Consider the following 24521-nt stretch of genomic DNA (forward strand, 5'->3'; position numbering starts at 1 on the left):
TGCTTTATTTAGAGTGGATTGAGGCAACTTTTGGATGAAAAACTTGTTGGTCAAAAATGGGTTATTTTGGTAAGGCTATAGCCTTGCTTTTTTGCATGAAAACCCTTAACCAAAACACTGCCTTTTTAGAGCATAAAAACACTTTTAATAGAGTCGAGAGCTGATTTAAACGTATTTATGCTTTATTTAGAGTGGATTGAGGCAAGTTTTGGATGAAAAAATTGTTGGTCAAAAATGGGGTATTTTGGTAAGGCTATAGCTTTGCTTTTTTGCATGAAAACCCTTAACCAAAACACTGCCTTTTTAGAGCATAAAAACACTTTTAATAGAGTCGAGAGCTGATTTAAACGTATTTATGCTTTATTTAGAGTGGATTGAGGCAAGTTTTGGATGAAAAAATTGTTGGTCAAAAATGGGGTATTTTGGTAAGGCTATAGCTTTGCTTTTTTGCTCGAAAATCCTTAACCAAAACACTGCCTTTTTAGAGCATGAGAACACTTTTAATAGAGTCAAGAGCTGATTGAAACGTATTTATGCTTTATGTAGAGTAAACTGAGAATGGATCTTGGTCCAATCCTCATGGATATTTTCTTAGCCCAATGCTTTTCTTGATTAGACGAAATTTCTATTGTGAAAAAATGTCATTTTAGGCCATGAAATCATTTTCATGATGTCAAGACTTCTGTAAACTGTTTAAACGGTAATATAGAATGGAAAAAAGTCAGTATTGGGTTGGAAAAATATGTTCAAAATGTTTAGAAGTAAAAAATTTTCAATAGATTTCTGTATTGTTTGTTTGATGAGGTCTATGTCGGAAATGGAGATGGAATCTCCTATGAAAGAAATGAAAATGGAACTGAAATGTCACGAATTAACATTAAAAACTGACGTAAAAGAAATTTGACTTTGATATTTGCCTTTCTGGTATCTTGAAGAATTGGCAAATTTACTTTGTAAGTTTAAAAATGAAATAAAATTTGCCGGATCGAAAATCTTAATTTCGCAAAAAGAACAGAGGAAGAAATACAATTTGAACTTGCAAAAATCCTTTTATTTTTCGAATTAGTTATTAAAATCCCTTTTTACATTCTTAAAATACACATCCTCGTTAGTATAATAATTATTTTCAATGTATAAAAGCATTTAAGTGGACCCTGCCCATGCGATGTAAGAATGAAAAACTCAAAACCTGCGAGAGACTAAGATATCTTGAAACATAGCGCTCTGCGGCTGACACGCAGATTTCTCGCGGAATAAGACAGTGTGATGGATAGTTATTATGATCTATAATCCCGCGGCGAGTACGCGGTGCAACCGCGCGTTTAGACGAGGCAACATCCATCTATAACATACTAGAAATATCCATAAACGGCCAAAACCAAATAAAGGACTCCTCCTACAAATTGACATCACAATGAAACGGCCAGTAAATTATAACGGACACCTCCAAATTGTGCATACATACTTTTAACAGACACAACAATAAATACGGACAGTTCCAAGAACGGACAACCTTTAGGAGCTCCTGCCTCCAAATAATGGCACCCTCCCTTGCATCGGACACCATCTTATAACGGACACTTGGGCTTCACAAAATAATGGGCTTCTCTTTATCACAGGCATCAATATCCCTACCAAATTCTGCCAAGCAAGACTACACTTATTAATTGAGTATAAAATGTTGTGGGTATTTGACGACAAAAGAAAAATGAAGAATCAATAATCGATTGAATAGTTCTTTCTAGTTCGGCCAATCAGATCTACAGGCACGGTCACATGACAAAACTTTCGCCTCGAAATGACTCTCAAGCCTCGAAAGGACCCCAAAATGAAACCAGGTGGCTTTCTAACTTTTTGCATGCGACCAAATATGGATAGTTAAACCCAAAGTTATATTTAACTGTTTTTTGCACATTTTTCAATACCTCCTCACTATTGAAATAGATTTTGTATTTTTATTTATTTACACCTAATTAACTTATTTGAAAATGTTTGTATGTAGAGGAATTCTAAATGGTAATACTTAATAACTGTTTGCTTTTTAGCATACGTCCTTCTAAAAAAGGGGTCGCCCTCCCCTCGATGAGTTTATCTACTGAGAGGGCCCCTCCTTAAGAAATTTCCTACATGCAAGTCTACAATTTTTTTCTTACATCTTTGTTATTGTATGCATTTTTATTTATTTACACCTGATTAGCTTATTTGAAAATGTTTGTATGTAGAGGAATTTTAAATGATAATACTTAATAACTGTTTGCTTTTTAGAAAACTTAGTCTCTCGCAATTCTAGAAACTATCTACAACTAAATTCAAGAAACTGTGAATATTATAAACATCCTGAAATTATAAGATTTACAGCAACTAATGATTTGAGAAAATATTTTACAGCAAATATTCATGTTTCGTTTTTTACACAGATATGGGTGGGGGGCGGGGGGAGGAAGAAGCAGGCTTTGCTGTCCAGTTTGGGGTCTAGGGAATATGATGTGTTGATGTGTGTTGTGGAAGATTGGAACGATAATTGTTGGTGTTTTAAGTGACAGAGAGAAGGCTACAGGTTTGAAGCGGAGATATAGGCTGGAGAGGTTGTTGAAGATGTTATGAAATTGGGTTGGGAAAGTAGGAGCACTAGTGGCAGGGGGAATCTGTGTGTGTAAGTGTGAGTGTGGGGGCGGGGGATGGGAGGGGGCCTGACACCCACATTGAGCAAGGATCTGTCAGAAAATCACTGTTGCTTTCGAAACATCTAGTAAACCTTTGCTCTATCAATAATTCCATTCTATGACCTACAGTCTTGTGACAAATCTCTTATCCTCCAGCTTGATTAGGGAAGTTTATTCCTGACGCCCCTGAGTGGAGAATCGAGAATAAAAAGGAAAAAATGAGTATTTGTTTATATTTGTGGGTGCTTCTGAATGCTTAATTGCATATGCATTGGAAAAACCACGAGGGAAAGGGTAGAGGGCTGTCTCTATCCATAGAAAACTGTTATATGTACCTCAAGAAATGATATTCACTTAAGACAAAATTGTGAAACAACTGCACTGGTATAAGATGATGAAATAGAAACAGAACAGAACGAAGGGTTGGGAACCCAACATCCAGCCACTACAGGGGGCATAGATCTAACTACATAGTGTTGAGTAGGGGTGCAGTCTTAACCTTTACAGCCATTAACGTTCATGCAAGGATAGGGTATTGGCTTGAGCCAGCTATAAATAGGCCAACTAGGAAACCAATCCCTATTGGGGGGGGGGGGGGAGGGTCTAACATTCTAACTACACAAGGAGGTATGCGTATAAATAGACGTAGAGTATGAGGTTGGAGAGATCTTGCGGTTGTTAGCAACATTGAGCTATCCCAAAGAAATTTGTCATGGACTACATATGATCAAAATTGAACTTGTTTGCTGTCAAAAGAGTTTCTGACAAACATGTGGTTAAAGATTAGTCTCACTGCAACCCCCTCCCCCACGAAGGGCAATAAATATACATCAAACCCCCTACGCGATTCCCCATTTTAATAGGAGCATACAGCACTATAAATTGACAGTTTATTTGCTCCAGTTGAGACACCAATACGAATCTCTTTCTAACTGCTAAACCAAGAATAGTTGATTTCTTGGCCGATGACGTCATTACTTGAGTAAGCCGTGATGTCATTACTTGAGCACCTTGGAAACTGTATTTCTCCTGCGTTCACCCCCGTTACCACTGCTGACTGCCTGATGCTCAAATGGGTGTCGTTGGTAGCTTCACGGGGGAACAGAGGCTTCTGAAAGCGCAGATTGATTCCCCATCAAATTCGGAAATATTCGCTTCAAAAAGTTATTTATATATTAAAAATCTGTCGTGAGCTAGAACTGTCAAAATTCCAAACTAGCAGTATAAATATTGAGAAATTTCAAGCTTCGAATTTTCTATTTTCGAGAAAACCTGGATATGATAAACAGATGGACAAAACCTGGGCAGAAGGGTTTTGAAAAATTGGTGCCCTGACCTTCTGGTTTCATCTTGATATCTCTTCTGTTACGATCCAGAAGTCTCAATCTGGACGGGGGAATGGGTGTGGTACGTTAATTTTATATGAATTTCTACCGTATATACTCAGGTGTTTGCTTCATCAATTGTAACCGGAGTTGCTCATTAACTGAACCCCCGTGAAATGATTTCCTGAAGTATCTTTTAGCCATCCCAGACACTGCTTTGGGAGTGACAGAATAACAAAGATCCGGTACAATTTGGTCTCTTCAATTGTGAAACGCTTCATATAGCCGTATTTCTAAAGGAACAAAGAACACCTCCATCAACGGACATGAAGAATCCGGATAGGTGTCGCGTTTTGCTAGACGTTACATTCTTAAGAGAGCGTTCCCTGACCCTCGACGACCTGTGATTCGTTTATGCAGTCAAATAAATCCTCGACGTGTATGACACAAAATGTTAATCGGATTTTTGTAACCGGATTTTTCTGTTTCGCGTGCAAAATCAACAATGAGTGCCAAAATGCGTTTCGCACGATCACAGATTTAGCTAATCAACCTTCGAACAAAGGGTCTCAAACCAAAAAGGGTCCCCGGCCAAAAAGGGCCCCCGACCAATATGGGGCCCCGGCCAAAAAGGGTCCCTGACCAAAATTGGGTCGCCGACCAACAAAGGCCTCAAATTATTTTCACATCCATGTTTTAAGATATTGCTCAAGACCATCTCATGCTAAAAACTTTAAAATTTTGCCAACTGAAGCCTTTATAACTCAAGCTCATCCTAGTTAGCGACAGCAAATTCTCATTTCAAAAGATTGCAATTATGTTTAACAGGTCCTGCAGCGTTGAATGAGACTTTATTCCAGCCCGTAAATGAAGCCCCTTTCTTAGCTTTTCCTTAGGGCCCTAGTTGCCTCCGTTACGCCAATGAACAAGTTTAAAATGAAATGAAAATGATCTGAACTTGCCCACTATTTTGAGGTTTCAAAATATAAATTTAATTGTACTTACTTAGCGTAAGCTGATAAGAATGTAATTCTTTACATAACCGCACAGACAGCACTTTTTGTTCGATTTTCCTGACTGCTATTCGACTGACTGGAGTTGCGGTGTGACGTTGAGGTCGGGGTTGATATAGACCGCTGCTTAGGCATCTAGAAAATAAAAGCAGGTTGATTAGGTTTAAGCAGAATTTGGGGGTTGGGGAAGAAAGGGTTAGAGGGGTGGATTGGAGAGATGTGGTGGGGGGCGTGGGAATTTAGAGATTCTCAAGGGGAGTTGCCGTTGTAAAAATGGGGTGGGAGAGGTAGGGTTTGTTGAGGTGGGGTCGGCGATGTGGGTTGGAGAGATGGGGTTTGGATGAAGAGTTGCTTTGAAGGCCACACTGAATATGAGCATCAAATGGCACTTTTGCTAGTACATTCTAAATTGATAGTACATACTGCAGTTCCCAAATGAGAAGTAACGGGCCAGTCACAAATTGCGTTGCGTCTTTAAGCTTGTGACTTTCCTCAACAAAATTGAATCTTGGGGGTTTTTACATAGTATTTAGGTGGAGAAGACTTTTGGTTCTGGCGTAAACAAATTTTAAACCCCATTAAAATTAGTTCCAGTTCATGACATATATCAAGTTAATGGGCCTCACAAACTGATCTACTTTTATTCTACTTGCCCCTGAAGCAAAATCCTTTTACGTCAAGCTTGAATGACAAATAACAGTTACTAACCTTTCCGGGTGAATTTGGTGACTCCATACGTCCTTGCTGAGAACGAAATTGTTCCTAAAACAAAATGGACGAAAGGCCTAAGTTGACAGTTGCTTTTGTTAAATTTATACGTAAGAGAAATTAAGGCTAGCAAGGGCAAAGAGTATAAAGTAGGGGGAAGCAACTTTATTGGAAGAGAAGTTTAGTGGCATGCCAGTTTCTCTTCTCGCTTCCTGTAGACACTACACTACTGCAAGTGAAAATCAACTTGATGGACACAGCTAGTTGATGGCTAGTTGATGGACACATGGAATTTTTCAGCTCCCCCACTACCAACTGTCCCTTTTTCAAATTTGCTCTGGATTCGCCCCTGTCAATTGGCAACTTAACTATGTGAAATTAAAAGCAAAATTGCTCAAAACTTGAGGTCTCATTACAATATTTGTAAACATCCCTACCTGTTGCATACGAAGAAGTTGTTCCTGGACAGTTATCAGAATTCCATAATTTTCTTGCAGCTTCTCACTTTGCTAAATTGAGAAAATAAAGTAATTACGAATATCAAAGATTTACAATTGGATAAGAAGCAGCACTTTATGGGAAGGGAAAACTGACAAGGCTAGACAACGTAAAGGAGCCAGAGAGCATACAGCAGATTGGGGTCGTGTAACAGGACCAATCATATTGTGAACTGTATCACGTGATATGTCAATTATAATTAATAGAGGTATATAAATCCAGAGATTGGAAATAAAAGGGGATGGAATTTTGATTTGAATACAGAAGAAAGTGGTGTTCTCTTCTCTCAACGCTCTATCGTCACGACCAATGACAGTCGGGAGGGGAGGGGGGGGGCGGGGGGTTAAACCTTTGAGCTAAACATTCTAAATGTGTAAGCAAGAAACATTTTGTGCGGTTTCAAGTAAATTTTTGGAAACTATTGTGAAGAAGGCTTATGCCCTTGCCCTAAGCTTCCACTTTGGCGATCCGATTTTGTGCACAGGGGTGCCCTCAAGCCTTAAGCAGGTTTAACTGTGAAATTTTTCTATGTGTAGAAATGTATGCTGGGATGGAATTTTTGACATGGACATACCACAGTTCATTGTATTTGCTTATTTTGCTAAAACATTTGTTCAATAGTTGCAGCAAGATTTTGCTTGATTTGCAGCTATTATTTATTATTTTATTATTTTCAACTTAAGGGAATCTCCAGGCAGAAGGTTTATGTTCAGAATTTTTTAATACACACAACATAATCCTGAGAGTAAAACCAATAACAGAAAATCCGATGTAAATACCTTATTAAGCTCGCTTCTCAACGTGGAAACCTCCGATTTCAGTTCTGCTTCTCTATCCTGTTAAATAAAGAAGAAACCCGTTAGGGAATTGTGAAAATTTTTTAGGCCCTCATAACATACCAGATTCATTTGGAGGTTAGATTCATTTGGAGGTCAGATTAACTGATCCAATCAGATACAAAGAATTCGGTGTAGTGCGGTCACTGACCGTGTGTGAACCGTCGATCCTCGAATTGGTCTCCCTTTTGCAAGCACCTTTCTAATAAAACTGCGCCTTCAATTAAGCCCTCTACCCTGGCAGAGAAATTTGTCAATACAACATCCCATTCTCAATTAACCTCAAACCTAACGTACTACACTGAACGGTTTTACGCTCAAATGAATAATTTATTCCACTAAAAACGAAAAACTTGAATTATGTTCAAACTGGTTTCGTTATGAATATCGATTAACAGAATAACTTGTTTATCAAAAGAGTGAACGTGTGAATGTTAAAAAGCTTTAAAACGAGCTATTTGTTTGCAAATTCTAGATGATTTCTTCAAGCGTCTGTAACGGAGTGTCCGACTTGGCAAGAATAACACAAAAAACCTCGTGTATTCTCCTCAATATTCCCTTCAATTTCTCAAACACCTTTTTTTCTACTCCACTTTACTCTGAATCACTTTAACTTTCATCCGGTACGCCTTAATCTCCTTTTTCTCTAACAGCCTCGTTTACAATATTAAATCACAATACAGCATCTTCACACGTCCAACCTCGTTTAAGACCCTCTTGAATAATTCCCTTTTCAAAAGAACCCGAATTAGCAAATCCTTGCTAGAAAAACCGTTAATGAATGGTTCAACTTAGCCTCGCTTCAACACACCTCGGCCTCCTTCTGTTGAGCCACTATCTTTGCGTCTGCCTGACGCCCTTGCTCTTCTTGCGTTCTGTACAATTTATCCATGGCCTAAGAATTAGACTAAAAATATCAGTACCAAAGATTTAAAACACATGCTGAATTCTTAACACAAAGCGCATCATTTATCTTAAAAAGTCATTTATCTCAACAAAGGGGCCTGACTTCTAGATACTGCCAGCGAAAAGGGCGCAGAAAGGTTAGGTTTAAAATCAGAGGGCACTAAGAGATGGATTCAACAGTCTGAACACTGCAAAACTCTTCTCAAATATAACCCGCAGGATAAACATCTTACGTGCGCTTTTTCGAGTTGAAGTTTTTCTATCTCCTCCTTCAGCCTCGCTTCGGATTCCAAAGCCTCTTTCCTGACATGATCCAGAACCTAAAAATGACAGGAAAAAGAAATAACAAACACCCACATGTTGATCGTGGTTCAAAACCCCCTCCCCCTGGAAATTCAAGTAGGGGTCGCACCTGTGGAAGTGCATTTCACCCCATGGAACAGAAATCATATTGCTTTATCTGAAAATCTCTGCAAATCATTTTGCTTTTGTGGAACTCCCGTCGGCTATTTACAAAAGTGCAGTGCACCTGACAGGCTGCGATTGTCCCTGTCCAGGGATTCAGGAACATATCATGTATTCGGGGGGGGGGGGGGGGGTAAAGAGTTGGGAGGGGGCCACACTTGCAAGAGATCAAAAGCAATCTTTTTTGCATTGTTCATTGTTTTTAGCCTCCAGTACTTCCTCTCCGCATCCCCTGCCCCGCCCCCTTGATCTGTCAGCCTTAGTTTAAAATGGCCTACCTTCTCCTGTTGCTCGTGCAACTGTCTCATCGCTTTGAGCTCTTCGCAAAGTTTCGCTGCTTCTTCATCCCTCACAACGTTTCTGCAAAACATCACATCATAAAAAATTCACGATAAAACACATCTTATATCCTCCAATGAACTCTAGTCTGTGGGCAATTTAGGCCACTTTTTCTTTCGCTCAGATTGCAATTTTCTAGCAACGAATCCAGTTTACTCTGCATATTACAGAAATTACAGTCTGTGAACTGTCGCTAGCAAAGAAAAGTTCGTCGCCACTTGCTCTGAAGTTTTCTCTCGTTTCCATGAAAACACAGCCATTCTTATCAATACGTCATTAAAATATTTGGTCATGTTTCAAAAGTTAGGGAACTCCTTGGAAACCGTGAACGAAGCTATCAGCTTGAAAATGTGCAGCTTAGAGATTAGGCCATGCATAATTTACGGACCAAGGAATATGAAGGAATGGAACTACATGAAACAACGAAGGCGGATCAGAGTTAATGTTTGAGGAGGTATGGTACGATTTTCTTTAATACCAATAAGCCATGGGGGGAGAGGGTTAAAATATCAATCATTTTCCTTATCGACTCCAGAAATTACAAGAAAATTGAAAAAATGAAGTTTTTCGTTGGGCACTTTTAATCTCACATGGCACAAACAGTTCACAGAAAAGACCGCGAAGCACATTACGGACTGAAGGGGCTGAAACGTTTTGGTGGGGGGGGGGGCTAAATATGCTAAAAAACAAGAGCAGGGCGACTTTTTGTATGATTTTAAGTACATTTTGGAGTTTATTGGGGGGCTATAGCCCCCTTAGAGCCCGCTTCCGCGGTCCCTGTCTTACAGTGGTATTAATTTCAGCATTCCCCTCCAGGGGCGTAGCCAGTGGGGAGGATGTAAGGAAACTGGCACTTGCCAAATTATGAGATGGTCAATAAATCTTCAGTTTGTCGATAAAATTCTTAGTTTGCCTGTGCAGCCTTTTATATATAGGCGAAATTGCAACTAAATTTTTTTCGAAATTGATATAATTAATTAACGTTAACTTTAAATGTACCTGTTCATTATTCATTGTATTTTAACTTTTGGTCATTATTTCAACTGATCTTTTACATTCAAACAATTTTGCGTTTATTCGAGTTTAAACACATTCCAGCTCCCATGCCCATGTTCCGCATTCCGTGTTTTATATACAGCAATGTTAGAAACGTTGTTTAAATCTCCTGACAACCTGCTGAACGCATTAATGGAGAGTTGTGAAATTATAATGTAAATAACAGGGATAGCCTACGCATTTGTTTGTAAACAAATCATCAATTATTTTCTTGTTTACGAGAAATTAAAGGTTAATAAACAACAAAATGAGAGCGTGGCAAGGGGAGCTGTCTAGTTCCCATACTGCTCGACCTGATGACGTAATTATTTTACCTTAAACCTAACCCTAACCCTAACCCTAACCCTAACCCTAACCCTAAACCTAACCCTAACCCTAACCCTTTACTTGAAATAATTAATCATGCTAATTTATGACTTTTAATCATGCTTATTTATGACTAACTGACGTCAGAGTTCTGAATAGTTAATATGGCGGATGAGCGAACCTTTGACGGAAATCACACTGTTTTATCTGAAAATCCCTAAAAATCCCTTTGTTTGGTGAAAATCTCGTACTCAATTTCCAAGAGTTCATTACCTTTTGAATATGGTGACATTTGGTGGAAAATATAATTCGTAAGGGGACCACATAAGCAGTGGCTGGTTTAGAGGAAACTTCCATACCAAAGATCACTTGGAGAATTCACATTCGAAATCTGATTTTTTGTAGGAAAAAAACAGAAAAGAACATGAAAGTGTGACAGCATCAAAAATCTCCTTGTAGAAATTGTTTACCACATAAACTGACTGAGTAATATTGTCAACCTTCTTCTTGTTTTGTTGCAAGTTTCTGATGACCCGGCATTACCTTAAACAACAACCGTACTTTTTTATGGTAGTATTTTATTGGCCTTAGAAAGTCTGATCCTAACAAAAAGAAAAATAAAATAAAACTAACCTATCGCTCACAACACGTCCTTTGTTGCCAGGAAGGCGCCCTCTTGCTGCACCACGTGATCTGAAAAAAACAATCTGGCTTTGAATGGTTTGAATTTGTGAGTGACTCAAAGGAAATGTAACTTAACTAAAAGGACGATAAGACTAAGTATTGATCAGTAGTTAGATATGGGTCAGTTGGTCATCATGAAAATATGAATGATATTTAAATACTTTTTGGTAGCTAAAATATCTCTTGGAAGAATTGGAACACCAACATTAAAGGCTCTCGGGTAACCGGCATGCTCTGCGATTTTATTTTAAAACCGGCCTAATATCGTACTGCATGAAAATCAATTTTTCAACACAGCTGCCGCTAAGCATGCCGGTTGCGCAAAAGCATTTACATTTTCACTGTCGTATTCAACATTAACAACTTTTCACAAGAGAAAAACTGTGAGAAGAATATTTAGTCACAAAACTGGTGAAATTAAAAGACTGAAAAATAATATAGTAAATATGTCGAAGTTCATCGACATCAAAACTGTCAATATTCGTATATAAAGGCCATTGAAGGATACTAAAGGGACTTTCAATCAAGAATCGACCAATCAGTGAGTGTGATTCAAGTCACGCGCCTATTGATTGGCTAATTTTGATTGACAGCTGGTTTTAGCCGCTTTTATCTGTCGAAGTGTTTTTGAACAAGACGTTCATGCAAAAAATTTGCAAAACTCTAATCATACTTATATTGTGTTAGTACATTTCGTTTCCTAAAATATCTTTACAATAAAGAAAGACCGTAGCAAAGATTTGATCTCTCTCTCTCTCTGTGTAGACTCTCATCAAATTAACACATTGTGTCGCAAAAGAACGATTTAGTAAATTCATTAACTTCCTTCCTAAAAATGATTTGAGAAAATTTTTTTGAACTTTCTGCCAGAAAACTGGATTGTTTCTGTCCCTTGGCCATTTCGATGGTAGTACCTTGCCAAAGTTCCAAAAAGCAGAAAAATTGATAAACCACTTCAGAAAACCTACCTTATTTCACCGCCTCGTTCACGTTGTTGAGAAGCCCCGTTCCCACTTTTCTTGGATTTTGTTGGCTTAGGCCTAAAGCGAGAAAACAAAAGTTGAACCAGCAAAGAAGAGACGGGGTGGATAATGACGGAAAAGAGCTGGAATGGTTTCCATTGACTTTAAAAACATTAAAGGCTCTTGTGCAACCGGCATGCTTTGCGCCTATATTTTCAAAACCGGCCTAATTTGGTACTTCAAAATACAAAACACAGTCAATTTCTCAACACAACTGCCGCTATGCATGCAGGTTAGGCAAGAGCCTTTAAGTGTCCCGTATGTAGCAAACTTGCAAGATAGCTTAAGAAGAGTTGAACTTAAATATGGTTTGAATGCATTTAACCTTGTCTAAGATCATCGTCTTGTACAGACGGCAAATTCACGATCTTAGCATTGAACAACAAATTAAGACAGGCTCTTTTCTTATCAGATCACTTTAATCCGCTATTGGTTCTTAAATCTATAAACAAGGCCACAGAAAATGTAATCCGTTGGCCAAATACGAATCTTTCATTTGCCATATCTCATCCTATCTTTGTAACGGTTTGGCTTTTATATGTAATCAATTCAGTAATTTTTCCGTTGCGTGTTAAAGTCACATGTTCTGTTAAGTCCTGTTGTGTAGTGAACGTCTCTTATGGCAATGTGTTTGTCTTTCAACATGCAGTGTGACGATCGTATTTTCCTGTTAATTAGCTTCTGTTTAAGTTAGTCTTTCCGCAGTTTAAGTTAGTGAAGCATCAGAGATAACACCTAAGAAGTAGTATATTTTATGCGTCACTTATTCGGAGCCTAGGCCCTATGACCTAGCCCATCGCCCTACCTAACAAGAACCCTGAACGTTACATCTTTAACAAATACAACCAATGTTGCACTTCGAAAAGTATTTCAAATTGTTCTCTCTTTAAGACAACGTGGTCAGCATTCGATTTCTAAAAATAGATTTATGACGTCATCACATCCATTCACTTCATTTTCGAAATAAATCAACTTTTACGGTGTGGAGTCTAAGGCATTTCATCTATACGTGATTCACAGAAGAAATAGCACCCATTCTTACCCACTATTATGACCCCATTCTCATCCCCACAAGGTAGATTTTATGAAAGAGTCCTCCGCAAGCCTATACCTCTGCCCTGACCCTGGGCCACAATGTCTATAGCTTTATGACGTAATATCGCAAAAGGATCTAATGACATCACCAGAGCTAGGCAAATTTAAATTCGAGTCCCCTACCTTTCATTTACAAAGGCATAAACCTTCTTTCCTCCTGCTGGAACTTTGTCGCTAAAGAAGAAATGGATTTTCTTTAAATTTTAAAATAATCTACAGTAAAAACATTTGATAATAAATTTCCACAATTGAAGAAAAATTCTATGAAAGGAGTAGCTTTAGAACAAACAAATTTGCTAGTGTGAGAATAAACAAATTATTTTAAATCATAACCGGCGTTAAATTGCGTACAAGAGCCTTGACAAGCCGATTATATGGTATATATCTTTTAAAAAGATTTCTAGGCCGAAAAGGCTGTTCGTATCATTAATAATAAGAATAATAACTTTGCCTCAAAGGCAATCGACATACACTAAATAATTGGCCAATCAGTGAGCTTGATTCTACTCACACGCTCCTTGATTGGCTAATAATGATTGACAGATGGCGTAATCCACTTTGACATCTGTCAATTGGCTTTAACCAACTGTAAATTACCTTAACTTGTCTTTTCTAGCCGATTGTCGATAAAAATTATGATGATGATTTTCAGTCGTTTTCAGTTTATTAAAATACGTTCTCAAGGTCCGTGAAAGTGGCATCCACACAATATATGAAATCTAACATGAAAGTAGAATTTGTTGAGAAGATGACAGAATTTATCAATGTCAAGAAAATCCCGAGCAGCTAACTTACTCTGGGCTATTCTTGGGTCTTGGTGACTAAAAAAGGAACATAATATAATATTAACACAAAATTAACTAAAACAGACAATAATATCGCTTTTAATTATTCAATACATTCATCAAATCATTAAAACGTTCATGTTGTTGATATTATAGATCGATGGCATAGAAAAACTAAAACTCAAGTTTTAAAAATCGTATTTCTTAACCACATATTATGTGAGAAATATTAATTTTCCAATTTAAAAACCGCCATTTTGATCTAGCCTTCTATTGAACAAGTCAACAAACCTCTGTTTCAGAGAAAAAGTTCTCAACAGGCGTAAACTCGATGCCACTGTCAGAAGAGTGAATGGCTGCAGCTGACCCCCCAATTTCTTTCTTGCCACCAGAATCTCGCTTTGAAGGACCAGAAGCTGGACGGGGGAAGACCTTTGAAAGACTAAGTGCCTGCATGCCCGGATCAACATCATTTTTGGCAGTGCCCGCAGTCTGAGGAAAAGGACAGTAACATTCAAGATTGTATTTTAGGGAGCAGAAACAAATGCTATCGGGGAGGGGGGGGATTCTATTGTTCCCTGAATACACGGCAGAAGAAAAAATATCGTTTGGTAATTAGGCCTATCACAAGCTAAGTATGTACGTTGCGTGTGGTACTTTATCCAAAATAAGGAGAATATAGTTGGCAAATAAATTCAGTACCAGAATGAAATAAAAACACGATGCTTTGAGCATGTACTCGTTAACAAGATTGATAAATGAATCACTCAATTTATTTGCGAACTATACTATGCATCGTTATATCACAAGCTACGGTGCAACTATTTCATTCTGGTACTCAATTTATTTGCTAACTTTATTATAATTATATCACAAGCTACGGTGCAACTATTTCATTCTGGTACTCAATTTATTTGCTAACTTTATTATAATTATATCACAAGCTACGGTGCAACTATTTCATTCCGGTACTCAATTTATTTGCTAACTTTATTATAATTATATCACAAGCTACGGTGCAACTATTTCATTCTGGTACTCAATTTATTTGCCAACTTTATTATAATTATATCACAAGCTACGGTGCAACTATTTCATTCTGGTACTCAATTTATTTGCTAACTTTATTATCGTTATATCACAAGCTACGGTGCAACTATTTCATTCTGGTACTCAATTTATTTGCTAACTTTATTATAATTATATCACAAGCTACGGTGCAACTATTTCATTCTGGTACTCAATTTATTTGCTAACTTTATTATCGTTATATCACAAGCTACGGTGCAACTATTTCATTCTGGTACTCAATTTATTTGCTAACTTTATTATAATTATATCACAAGCTACGGTGCAACTATTTCATTCCGGTACTCAATTTATTTGCTAACTTTATTATCGTTATATCACAAGCTACGGTGCAACTATTTCATTCTGGTACTCAATTTATTTGCTAACTTTATTATAATTATATCACAAGCTACGGTGCAACTATTTCATTCTGGTACTCAATTTATTTGCTAACTTTATTATAACTATATCACAAGCTACGGTGCAACTATTTCATTCTGGTACTCAATTTATTTGCTAACTTTATTATAATTATATCACAAGCTACGGTGCAACTATTTCATTCTGGTACTCAATTTATTTGCTAACTTTATTATAATTATATCACAAGCTACGGTGCAACTATTTCATTCCGGTACTCAATTTATTTGCTAACTTTATTATAATTATATCACAAGCTACGGTGCAACTATTTCATTCTGGTACTCAATTTATTTGCTAACTTTATTATAATTATATCACAAGCTACGGTGCAACTATTTCATTCTGGTACTCAATTTATTTGCTAACTTTATTATCGTTATATCACAAGCTACGGTGCAACTATTTCATTCTGGTACTCAATTTATTTGCTAACTTTATTATAATTATATCACAAGCTACGGTGCAACTATTTCATTCTGGTACTCAATTTATTTGCTAACTTTATTATAACTATATCACAAGCTACGGTGCAACTATTTCATTCTGGTACTCAATTTATTTGCTAACTTTATTATAATTATATCACAAGCTACGGTGCAACTATTTCATTCTGGTACTCAATTTATTTGCTAACTTTATTATAATTATATCACAAGCTACGGTGCAACTATTTCATTCTGGTACTCAATTTATTTGCTAACTTTATTATAACTATATCACAAGCTACGGTGCAACTATTTCATTCTGGTACTCAATTTATTTGCTAACTTTATTATAATTATATCACAAGCTACGGTGCAACTATTTCATTCTGGTACTCAATTTATTTGCTAACTTTATTATAATTATATCACAAGCTACGGTGCAACTATTTCATTCTGGTACTCAATTTATTTGCTAACTATATTATCGTTACATCACAAGCTACGGTGCATTAAAAAAAGTCTCTTTCACCCTTCTCTAGCAACAGTTCTATTTACTTTGGTGATACAAAAAGTTCCCAGGCTCCCACAAGAGAAACAATATTACATATAAGGATGTGTAACCATTGTTTAACAGCCAAAAGAAAATTACTGTATAGGCAGAGCTGTACACGCTTTTTGGTGTAAAGAACAGGAAGGTTTTAAGTTGCTACTCCGAGTTTCACGCTTAAAGCGATCATCAGACATTAGCTCAGGGGCGGAGCCAGCTCCCAAAATGTACACGCTATTTGGTGTACAGAACAGGACGGTTCTAAGTTGCAACTCAAAGTTTCATGCAATCGTTAGGCAAGTTAAGTGAACAGTACCACACGCTTCAAAGCTACATCTAAGAATACTTGAGACCAAAGAAATTTTGTCGAAGGCAAAAAGGATTTGGCCAAGACAGACCCTTATAGCATTAACATCAATTAAAAAGTTTAGAACGAACCGTCGAATTGGTTTTCGACTCGTCCGTAACATGCAATGGTGAATTCATATCGATCTCCGTAACTGAGCTGCTGCGACTAACACTTGACGACGAATTTACGGCAGTCGATGTAGTTAAACTCGTACTTGTCGATATTGCGACACCGTCGATAATTGTACTCTCAGGAATCGCTGTTTCGCTTTGCGTGCTGGCAATGCCTGTCGAAATACGAGCTCGTAACTCTCTGTTACGACGCAAACTTTGATTGCTAGAGCGACGGCTAAGTGCAATTCGTTCCTGAATTTGCGGGTGTTTTATGGAGCCTTTCGGGACGATCTTTAGCGCTGATGATTCCTCGGCATCACTGGAATCCTCACTCGATGCATCCATATTTGGGTCTACGGGGATTCCCCCTTCCAATTCGTCCTTTATCCAGGAGGGTACCTAATAAAAGAAGAAAGAAAATCACAAGGTGGATTTTAAATCGTTATATGTGAATTTCTGTAGGTATTTTGAACAGATTTCAAGAAAAAATTTTATGTTACTTTTAAGGACCACACTAAGAGCAATTGTTACGTACATCAATGCTGCCTATGGTATCATTGTGTGAATTTTGCATAAAGCAGAAATATAAACAAAGAATCGACATACCAATGCTGTCGTATAACAAGCTATGGCGAAACTCTGGTATAGACGGTTAAACCATGGTTAACAGATAGTTAACGATTGTAAACTATGGTTAGCGGAGGTTTTATTACTAGTAACTCTCAAAGTAAACAAGCAGTGAAGGAGTTAAACGGCATGTAATTTGCTCTGTTTCTTACTTGTTATTAAATTTAACAACTATCATTAACTTCCGTTAACTTTAATAAACTATCCCTAACTTAAGACGTCGGAATTGGCTGATGATAATAATGTTAAAAACGAATATTAAAACTGGTTGAACAACTTAAGCTTGAAAAAGATATAAACTGGCAAACCCGTTTTTTCAACATTTTTCAATTGAAAAAACAAAAATAATTTTAATTCAGTAAAAAATTAGTAAGTAGGCTAGCTCATAAAATTAAGTTGAGCCAAGTAACTTTAGTCAAGTCAACAAAGGGTAAGTCGAGACACACTGCTCAACAAGCCCATCATACAGGACAAATGACAGAAATGAAATTTGATCTCGACGTTTCAAAACATCTTGCTCTCGTATGAGATGATGTTCTCATGAATTTCTGCCAAGATGTGTGAATTTTGCGAATATGAAAATCTTCGTCTTTCAAAGAAAAATGCCATATGCGGCGGGTTTATTTACAGCGGTAAAAAGAAGTTAACCATGGTAAACTATGGTAAAGTATTATAATTCTAAGTTTACTTACATCACCAGTGTTATCCATTTCTGAAGCTTCAGAGCTGTTTAAATCGTCTTGTCCATGACTTGTCATGCTATGAAAACATGAAGATTTTTATCTTTATTGAAAACCATACTGAAAAAAGTTCTGCATAACATATTCATTTATATTCTCAACACAATTAAATTCAATATATTCATTGCTAACTTCAACGGACACCTCCCTTCAACGTACACCTCCCTATACGGACTTTTCCTTACAACTGGCACTTCCTTACAACGGACACTTCATTACAACGGACACCTCCACACAAGGTACACCGTCCTATAACGAACACATCTTTACAACGGACACTGCCCTGCAACGGACATTTCCTTACAACGGGAACAACACTACAACCGACACATCACTTAAACGGACACTTCCCTACAATGGTCACTCCCCAGCAACAGACATTTTCTTACAACGGACACTTCCCTGCAACAGACATCTCTCTATAGTGAACAGACCATAACTATGGCCAGGTTTATTGCTTTTACGCAGCAGGAGCAACATTTGCCTAAATGATCCTTCAGTTACCTTGACGACGAGTCTTCGAAATGCTGTTTATTAGCAACAGCTTTGTGACTGCTTTCTTTCCGAGAAATTCTCTTCTTCCGCTTTGGTAACGGGGCTTTAGTCTCGAGTTGAAGAAACACGTGGTCACCACAGCATTTGATGTCTTGTAACAAAACGGGGTACTCTTCGCAGTCATCATACCCTAGGGGTTAAGAAAAGAAAATCAGGGGGGTGCTAGGTGGAATATCGGGGTAAGGGTCACCCCCACTGATGCATGACTTTTTGGTGCCAAAAGCGAAAAACGTTGGGGAAACTGACCATGCAGAGATAAATCAAAAGAAGAGGAATAGTCAGGAATGGGGTTAATGTACCATGCTATATAAGGAAAGGAAGGGACAAGGTGGGAATACTCCGCTTGTTTCTCAAAAGATATATCAATATAAAGGGAGTGTGGAAATAAATCAATCCATCTCAAACTCAGTGGACGGTGCTAGGGGAAACGGTTGTCGGGGTAGGGGAAAGGGTGGCGGGGCAGGAAAGTGGGGTGGAGGAAGGATTGCGGGGCAAAGTGGTAGAGGAAGGGTGGCGGGACAGAGAGGTAGAGAAAGAGTGGCAGGGCAGGGAAGAGGGGTAGAGGAAGGGTGGCGAGAAAGAGTGGTTGAGGAAGGGGGTGAAACAGAGTGGTTGAGGAAGGGTAGCGGAACAGCTGGAAAGAGAAGTAAATGAAAGGTGGAGAGACAGAGTGGTAGAGGAAGGTTTGCAGGAGGAAGGGTGGTAAAAGAAAAATCTTAGAGTCGCTCGCTGACCTTCAATACCGGATATTGCTGAAAATTCAAATATTTTTCTTGGAATGATATCCACAGCTCCCTCCTTCATCGCCATTTTGAGCATTCCCACATTCATCTCACTCTGTTGCCTCAATATGTTACGTAAGAACTGCTTCCTCCGCACCTCAAGTCGTTCCGCCTCTTCGTCAAAGACGTCTTCTTGCAAACTCCCTGCATCAAGAATTTTAATTGCGAAAGTAATGAATTGAATCAAGAAGATCAAAAATGAGTTGAATTAAGAAATGATGAATTGAATCACCAGAATAGATGAATTGAATTGCATTGAATTGAATTCTAAAAACAATTGATTTATTATTTAGAAAATTAAGAATAAAATTAAGAAAATTAAAATGAATTGAATTGTAACTTTTAGGACATAATCTTAGATTTAATTCAGTAATTTTCAGAATAAATAGATTTGATTCTATACCTTGATTACTCATTCTTTCCGGTAACGATTTTGCACTGTCCGCCCGGTTTTTTGACCAGCTGTCCGGTCTTTTAGCGTTCTTTCCTTCTGTGTCACTTTTGCACCTAAAGAGCAAACAGATCTGTTTTCATTTTCAAAATGAATATCAGTCTTTAACTCTTCAACTGCCTGGGTTAACTGTTCCTGAATGGTAAAAAACATTTAGTTGAAAGGATTTACGTCACATTAAGTCCCAAACCTCCGAGATAGCATATTGAAAATTGAAGTAAAAACATTCAGAAACTCAACGAGCTAACTCTAAATTACAGTTTCACAGGAGTAGTACTGTTGGAAGTTAATGACGGGAGAAATACTTTCTGACTGTTTTGGACTCTGAAGCTGCACAAAGTATTTGTCTTAAAAATGTGACATGAACGTAAACACAAGGACACTACCCCGCAAGTCAACGCGATACCCAGCTCCTGTTGAGTTTTAAAGAAGATGAAATGTTGACCTGAATAAGATTACAGGAGTATCGATGTCTTAATGTGCGAGGATGGCTCAGTTGTTAGAGGCGCTTCATGTTCCAAAATTGTTCTTATTTTTCGGGAAATCGTTTCTCTGTGCTCTTATAAAGTTTGTTCTTATAAAGAAAATGAGAGTGATTAAATAGGTGATTTAATAGGGTGCGAGGATGGCTCAGTAGTTAGGGTCGCTGACTACAGACGCAAGGGTCCGTGGTTCGAGTCCCTGGCATGACCAAACTTTCACCCAGAGTGAGAGAGTCGCCAGCTCTCTGTAATTCCAGGCATAGGAATCATGAGGTGTGGTCACATCGAGAGGAAGGACCGGGACACTGCTCGATAAGCATAAGCTTCTCAGTGTCCTAAAAACTACCTTCGGATGCTAGGTAGAAACAAATACAAAAAAATACAACAAATTCTGTTCCTTCTCTTAGAACTGCCTCCAAATTTTCAAAGTTTCATCAATTTTCAAGTATCAAACAAAAAGCCCCTCCTTGTGATTTGTCAGTGCATTTTCTTGCTTCGTTCTATACACCATAAGTGTGTACAGTTCTGCCTTTAGGGCATCGAGCACTATATGATAGACTGGTAAAAAGTAATTTTATTCTTGCTTTATTTTGTAAATATAAAGTTATGGATCTTTCAATCAGTGATCAGATGCTTTAACGAGACTTACGTCACATTAAGTCCCAAACCTCTGAGATACCATATAAAAGAAATTCAAAAATCTTACTCTAAATTACTCTAATATTCAATATTTTAAGTTCCACTGGATGAAAACTATATAGTTATTTTAGACTACTCAAGCTGGTTTCCGACAAATCGACCTTTTTTAAAATTGAAAACCGTACCCGGAATTGTCATATTCGGACCCAATGCTGCCACTTTTATCCATACTAGCGCTTTTTTCCAGTCCAGAATCGTCGAAACTTCCAAGGGATGATTTCCGGTTTCTTATGGTTCGGTTTCCACTATTGATGCTCTGGTTTGGTGAGCTTGATTCTGAGGCGTTGTAGCTTCTGGTTCGCTTACGAGGCTTCGTTCCCCAGAAGAACACAGTGTTTCCGTTCGTACCGGCCAATGTGAACGATTTCCCGCATGCTATAGCCTGAAATTATGACGTTTTCAATTCAACTCACTTCATTCAGCTCAACACTAATAGGTAACATTCATAACATGACTTTTGGCGAATAGCATGGGAAAGGGTGTGTGGGGCAGGTAGGCAGGGGTATTGTGGTAGGGTGAATAAGGGCAGGGAGTCAGAAGCAGGGAGCTAGAAGCAGAAAGGGAGAGGGCGGGAGGTTGTACAGGGTGTATCAGGTAGGCTTTACAGGGCATTTGGGGCAGAGAGTACAAAGTAGGGAGGGGGGGATATTGTGGTAGGGAGCAGAGATGCATGGGGCTCGGAATACGGGTAAAGGGAAGCAGGGAAATGGGGCGAATGTTATTGGACAGAGGGTTTGGGAAGGATGTGTGGGGTAGCGATTCAGGAGGATTTTGGCAGGATCCTCGAGCGTGGACATATATATTTTTGCGTGGATATATCTCAGTGTTTGGGGCAGGGTTTAGAGGAAAGCGGGTAGGGGGCATGGGCCACTAGGGCATATGGGTATATACGAGGGGTGCAGGGGATGTAAATGGGGCTGGAACCACCACGTCATTATAAAAGACCAAAAAAGACAAGGACTTTACTTACAATGACATGCTCATCCTCCAGTCCTTTCACTGTAGTGAGAACGTCACGTGATTTCGTGTTTCCGCATCCTAGCTGGCCTTCGTTGTTGCTGCCCATACTTGCGACTTGTCCCGATTCTGTCATTATCGTCGTGTGATTTTCGCCGAAACAAACTTCGGCGATTTGGTACTTGCACAAGTCTTTGACGAGGACAGGGGATTTAACGCTTTCGATGTTCTGAAAAGATAAAAAGTTTTTAAAAATGTATAGTGCCTCCATGTGGGATGTGGGATGAGATGGGATGTGATGAAAATGGACTAGACTGGACTGGACTGGACTGAACTGGACTGGACTGGACTGGACTGGACTGGACTGGACTGGACTGGACTGGACTGGACTGGACTGGACTGGACTGGACTGGACTGGACTGGACTGGACTGGACTGGACTGGACTGGACTGGACTGGACTGGACTGGACTGGACTGGACTGGACTGGACTGGACTGGACTGGACTGGACTGGACTGGACTGGACTGGACTGGACTGGACTGGACTGGACTGGACTGGACTGGACTGGATAAGGCTTGACCGGCCTGGATATGACTTGACTTGACCGGACCGGGCAAGTCTGGCCTGGATTGGCTGGATTTTTTTCAAATGTTGCTTGAAAAACATTTGGCTGCTTTGTTATGGTTTGAACTGGTGCAAAATGATATAAAAATTCTTTTGCAAAGTCGAATTGAATTTAATTGTATTATACTGGTCTTATCTTAATTGTTTCGTACAATTGAAGCCCGGTTATATAAACTCAAATAAACACGAGCTTAAACTGCGAGTTTGTAACTTTAAAATAACGCCATGAAACAAAACAACAATGATTAAATTTGTACCTTGCTAGCACGCGATAATTTGAGTTGCTGCAAAAATCCTTGTCGCGGATTCAGCCTAATTTTGTTGCAGTCATTTCTAAAACAGAAGATTTATTCATCTATAAAATTGAAAATCCAAAACCGGATCCAAAGAATCTGAAATCGTAACTACTATGCAACCCCTTAAATACAAGACAGGGGGTAAACACACGAGTCATATGCAGGAACACCACAAGAAATTTTAGGCTTGCTTTTCAGAAATAGAGTTAATTTGACATACCTGCCACAAGCGAAGATGACCCCCGTGTCCATAACAAACACCGTTCCATCAGCGGAGCAACGAACTTCCCGGACACAGACAGGTTCATTGAACACAACTTCAGTTGGGGTGCATCTGCTTGGAATGGACAATAAATAAGTTGGTGGCACCCAGGATTAGGGGCAGGGATTTGAAGGAGTGATACAAAATTTCATAGCAAGATATGAAAAAAGCTCAAAAAATGTTATGTAGAAATATGGAAAAACTCAATAAAAAGCTTGGAAACATTGTTCTTCACAAAGCTACACAACGGCTCACAAACCAGAGCGACCCACCACTATCCCTATCCCTATATTTTGTAAGTAACAAAACCTAAAATACACAAACGAAACATCAGGAAAGCATTATTATTTCATAAAGTGACGTCATACTTTGTTTCTTCTTCCCCTAGACCCAGTCTCCCGTCATCAGCAACACCCCACGTGAATGCAGCGCCATCCGCAGAGGCAACAGCCACGTGCTGTCGACCACAGCTCACAGAGACGATGTCACGTGTCAACAGATCATCAATCAATTTCGGCTTCCCAGCGTCCAACCAGTTTCCATGGCCTAGGCAACCAAGTTCGCCCTGCCCGCAGGTCAAAAGGAGGCCATTGTCGCTTAGAAACGCCGTGAAATTGTCACCGCATGATGCCCTATGGTAGAAAAACGTTGCGAGGTGAGATTGTTTGATTTTGTTTCAGTGCTACTTTGCTTATCGCTTTCTGTTATTTTGTTGCTTTTATTTTTCCATCTTTGCTGGTATTTTATCTTCTGAGTTGTTTGAAATTCTAGCCTGCCTTTTTTTAAGTTGTTCTTTTTTTTAGGCAAATCTCTACCTGATGTTTCTTGTAAGGTTTGTTCTTTTGACAAAGCTTGTATGTGAGTCTTGAAACTCGAAGAAAGGTTCAATCGTTCACCAAGTTGTAAGACTGCAATGCGAGGGTGGTGTGAAAATAGTCCCCCAACATAAAAGGGGGTTTGTCTATGATTTATAGGGGTTTCTTTAAAAAGGGCCTCAAATGGCAAAAATGTCTTGGTGGCAGGAACCGCTTCGTTTTGTAACTTCTGACCTTAATGTAACTTTTTGACGAGGTTTTTGTTAAATCTTCTGACGTCAAATTACTACTTATAGTCATCGAAAAGATGTTATCGGTAAGGTTGACGTTATGGCTTCCCCGCGAGTAATTATCAATTTCCGCCTCTAGTCGTGAACACAAAAATATTCCTTTTACAGCCTAAAAGATGTTTTGTTCCTTCAGTTTCTTATTAAACGAAACCAGGAAGTCAATGCTAATGTAAGGAGGTTTCAAGAGCTGTGAAAATCTGTAAAATCATTAATGTGGGTTGTCTAACAGGCAATAAAATACTCGAAAATAAAGTTAACAATACCAAAAAGAAGTTTCATTCAATCCTGTTTATTTCTGAGGGCTGCCACATA

At 38.6% G+C, this 24521-nt stretch overlaps 1 protein-coding gene across 4 annotated transcripts in view; it reads right to left on the reverse strand.

Annotated features, from left to right (window-relative positions):
• Positions 1-1036: 1036 nt before the first annotated feature.
• Positions 1037-24521, reverse strand: part of LOC135690390 (uncharacterized) — a 43025-nt gene continuing 19540 nt past the window's right edge. Inside the window, exons 17-39 of one of the 4 annotated variants that reach the window (XM_089111288.1) lie at positions 23473-23736; positions 23063-23176; positions 22804-22879; positions 21936-22151; positions 21091-21347; positions 19737-19840; positions 19286-19477; positions 18501-18681; positions 17949-18015; positions 16606-17028; positions 13993-14193; positions 13712-13737; positions 13040-13090; positions 11768-11839; positions 10749-10808; positions 8693-8774; positions 8183-8269; positions 7855-7938; positions 6987-7043; positions 6147-6218; positions 5710-5763; positions 4994-5136; positions 1037-4281 (exon numbers count right to left, since the gene is read on the reverse strand). In XM_089111288.1, coding sequence (XP_088967414.1) covers positions 5023-5136; positions 5710-5763; positions 6147-6218; positions 6987-7043; positions 7855-7938; positions 8183-8269; positions 8693-8774; positions 10749-10808; positions 11768-11839; positions 13040-13090; positions 13712-13737; positions 13993-14193; positions 16606-17028; positions 17949-18015; positions 18501-18681; positions 19286-19477; positions 19737-19840; positions 21091-21347; positions 21936-22151; positions 22804-22879; positions 23063-23176; positions 23473-23736 — 2854 coding nt within the window. In that variant the 3' untranslated portion in view covers positions 1037-4281; positions 4994-5022. Of the gene's footprint in view, positions 4282-4993; positions 5137-5709; positions 5764-6146; positions 6219-6986; positions 7044-7854; positions 7939-8182; positions 8270-8692; positions 8775-10748; positions 10809-11767; positions 11840-13039; positions 13091-13711; positions 13738-13992; positions 14194-16605; positions 17029-17948; positions 18016-18500; positions 18682-19285; positions 19478-19736; positions 19841-21090; positions 21348-21935; positions 22152-22803; positions 22880-23062; positions 23180-23472; positions 23737-24521 lie in introns of all 4 variants that reach the window. The other 3 variants (XM_065207939.2, XM_065207938.2, XM_065207940.2) reach the window with 3 other exon arrangements.

The sequence above is a fragment of the Rhopilema esculentum genome, chromosome 1, assembly GCF_057945365.1.
Source record: "Rhopilema esculentum isolate cy_ngs chromosome 1, ASM5794536v1, whole genome shotgun sequence".
NCBI lineage: Eukaryota > Metazoa > Cnidaria > Scyphozoa > Rhizostomeae > Rhizostomatidae > Rhopilema > Rhopilema esculentum.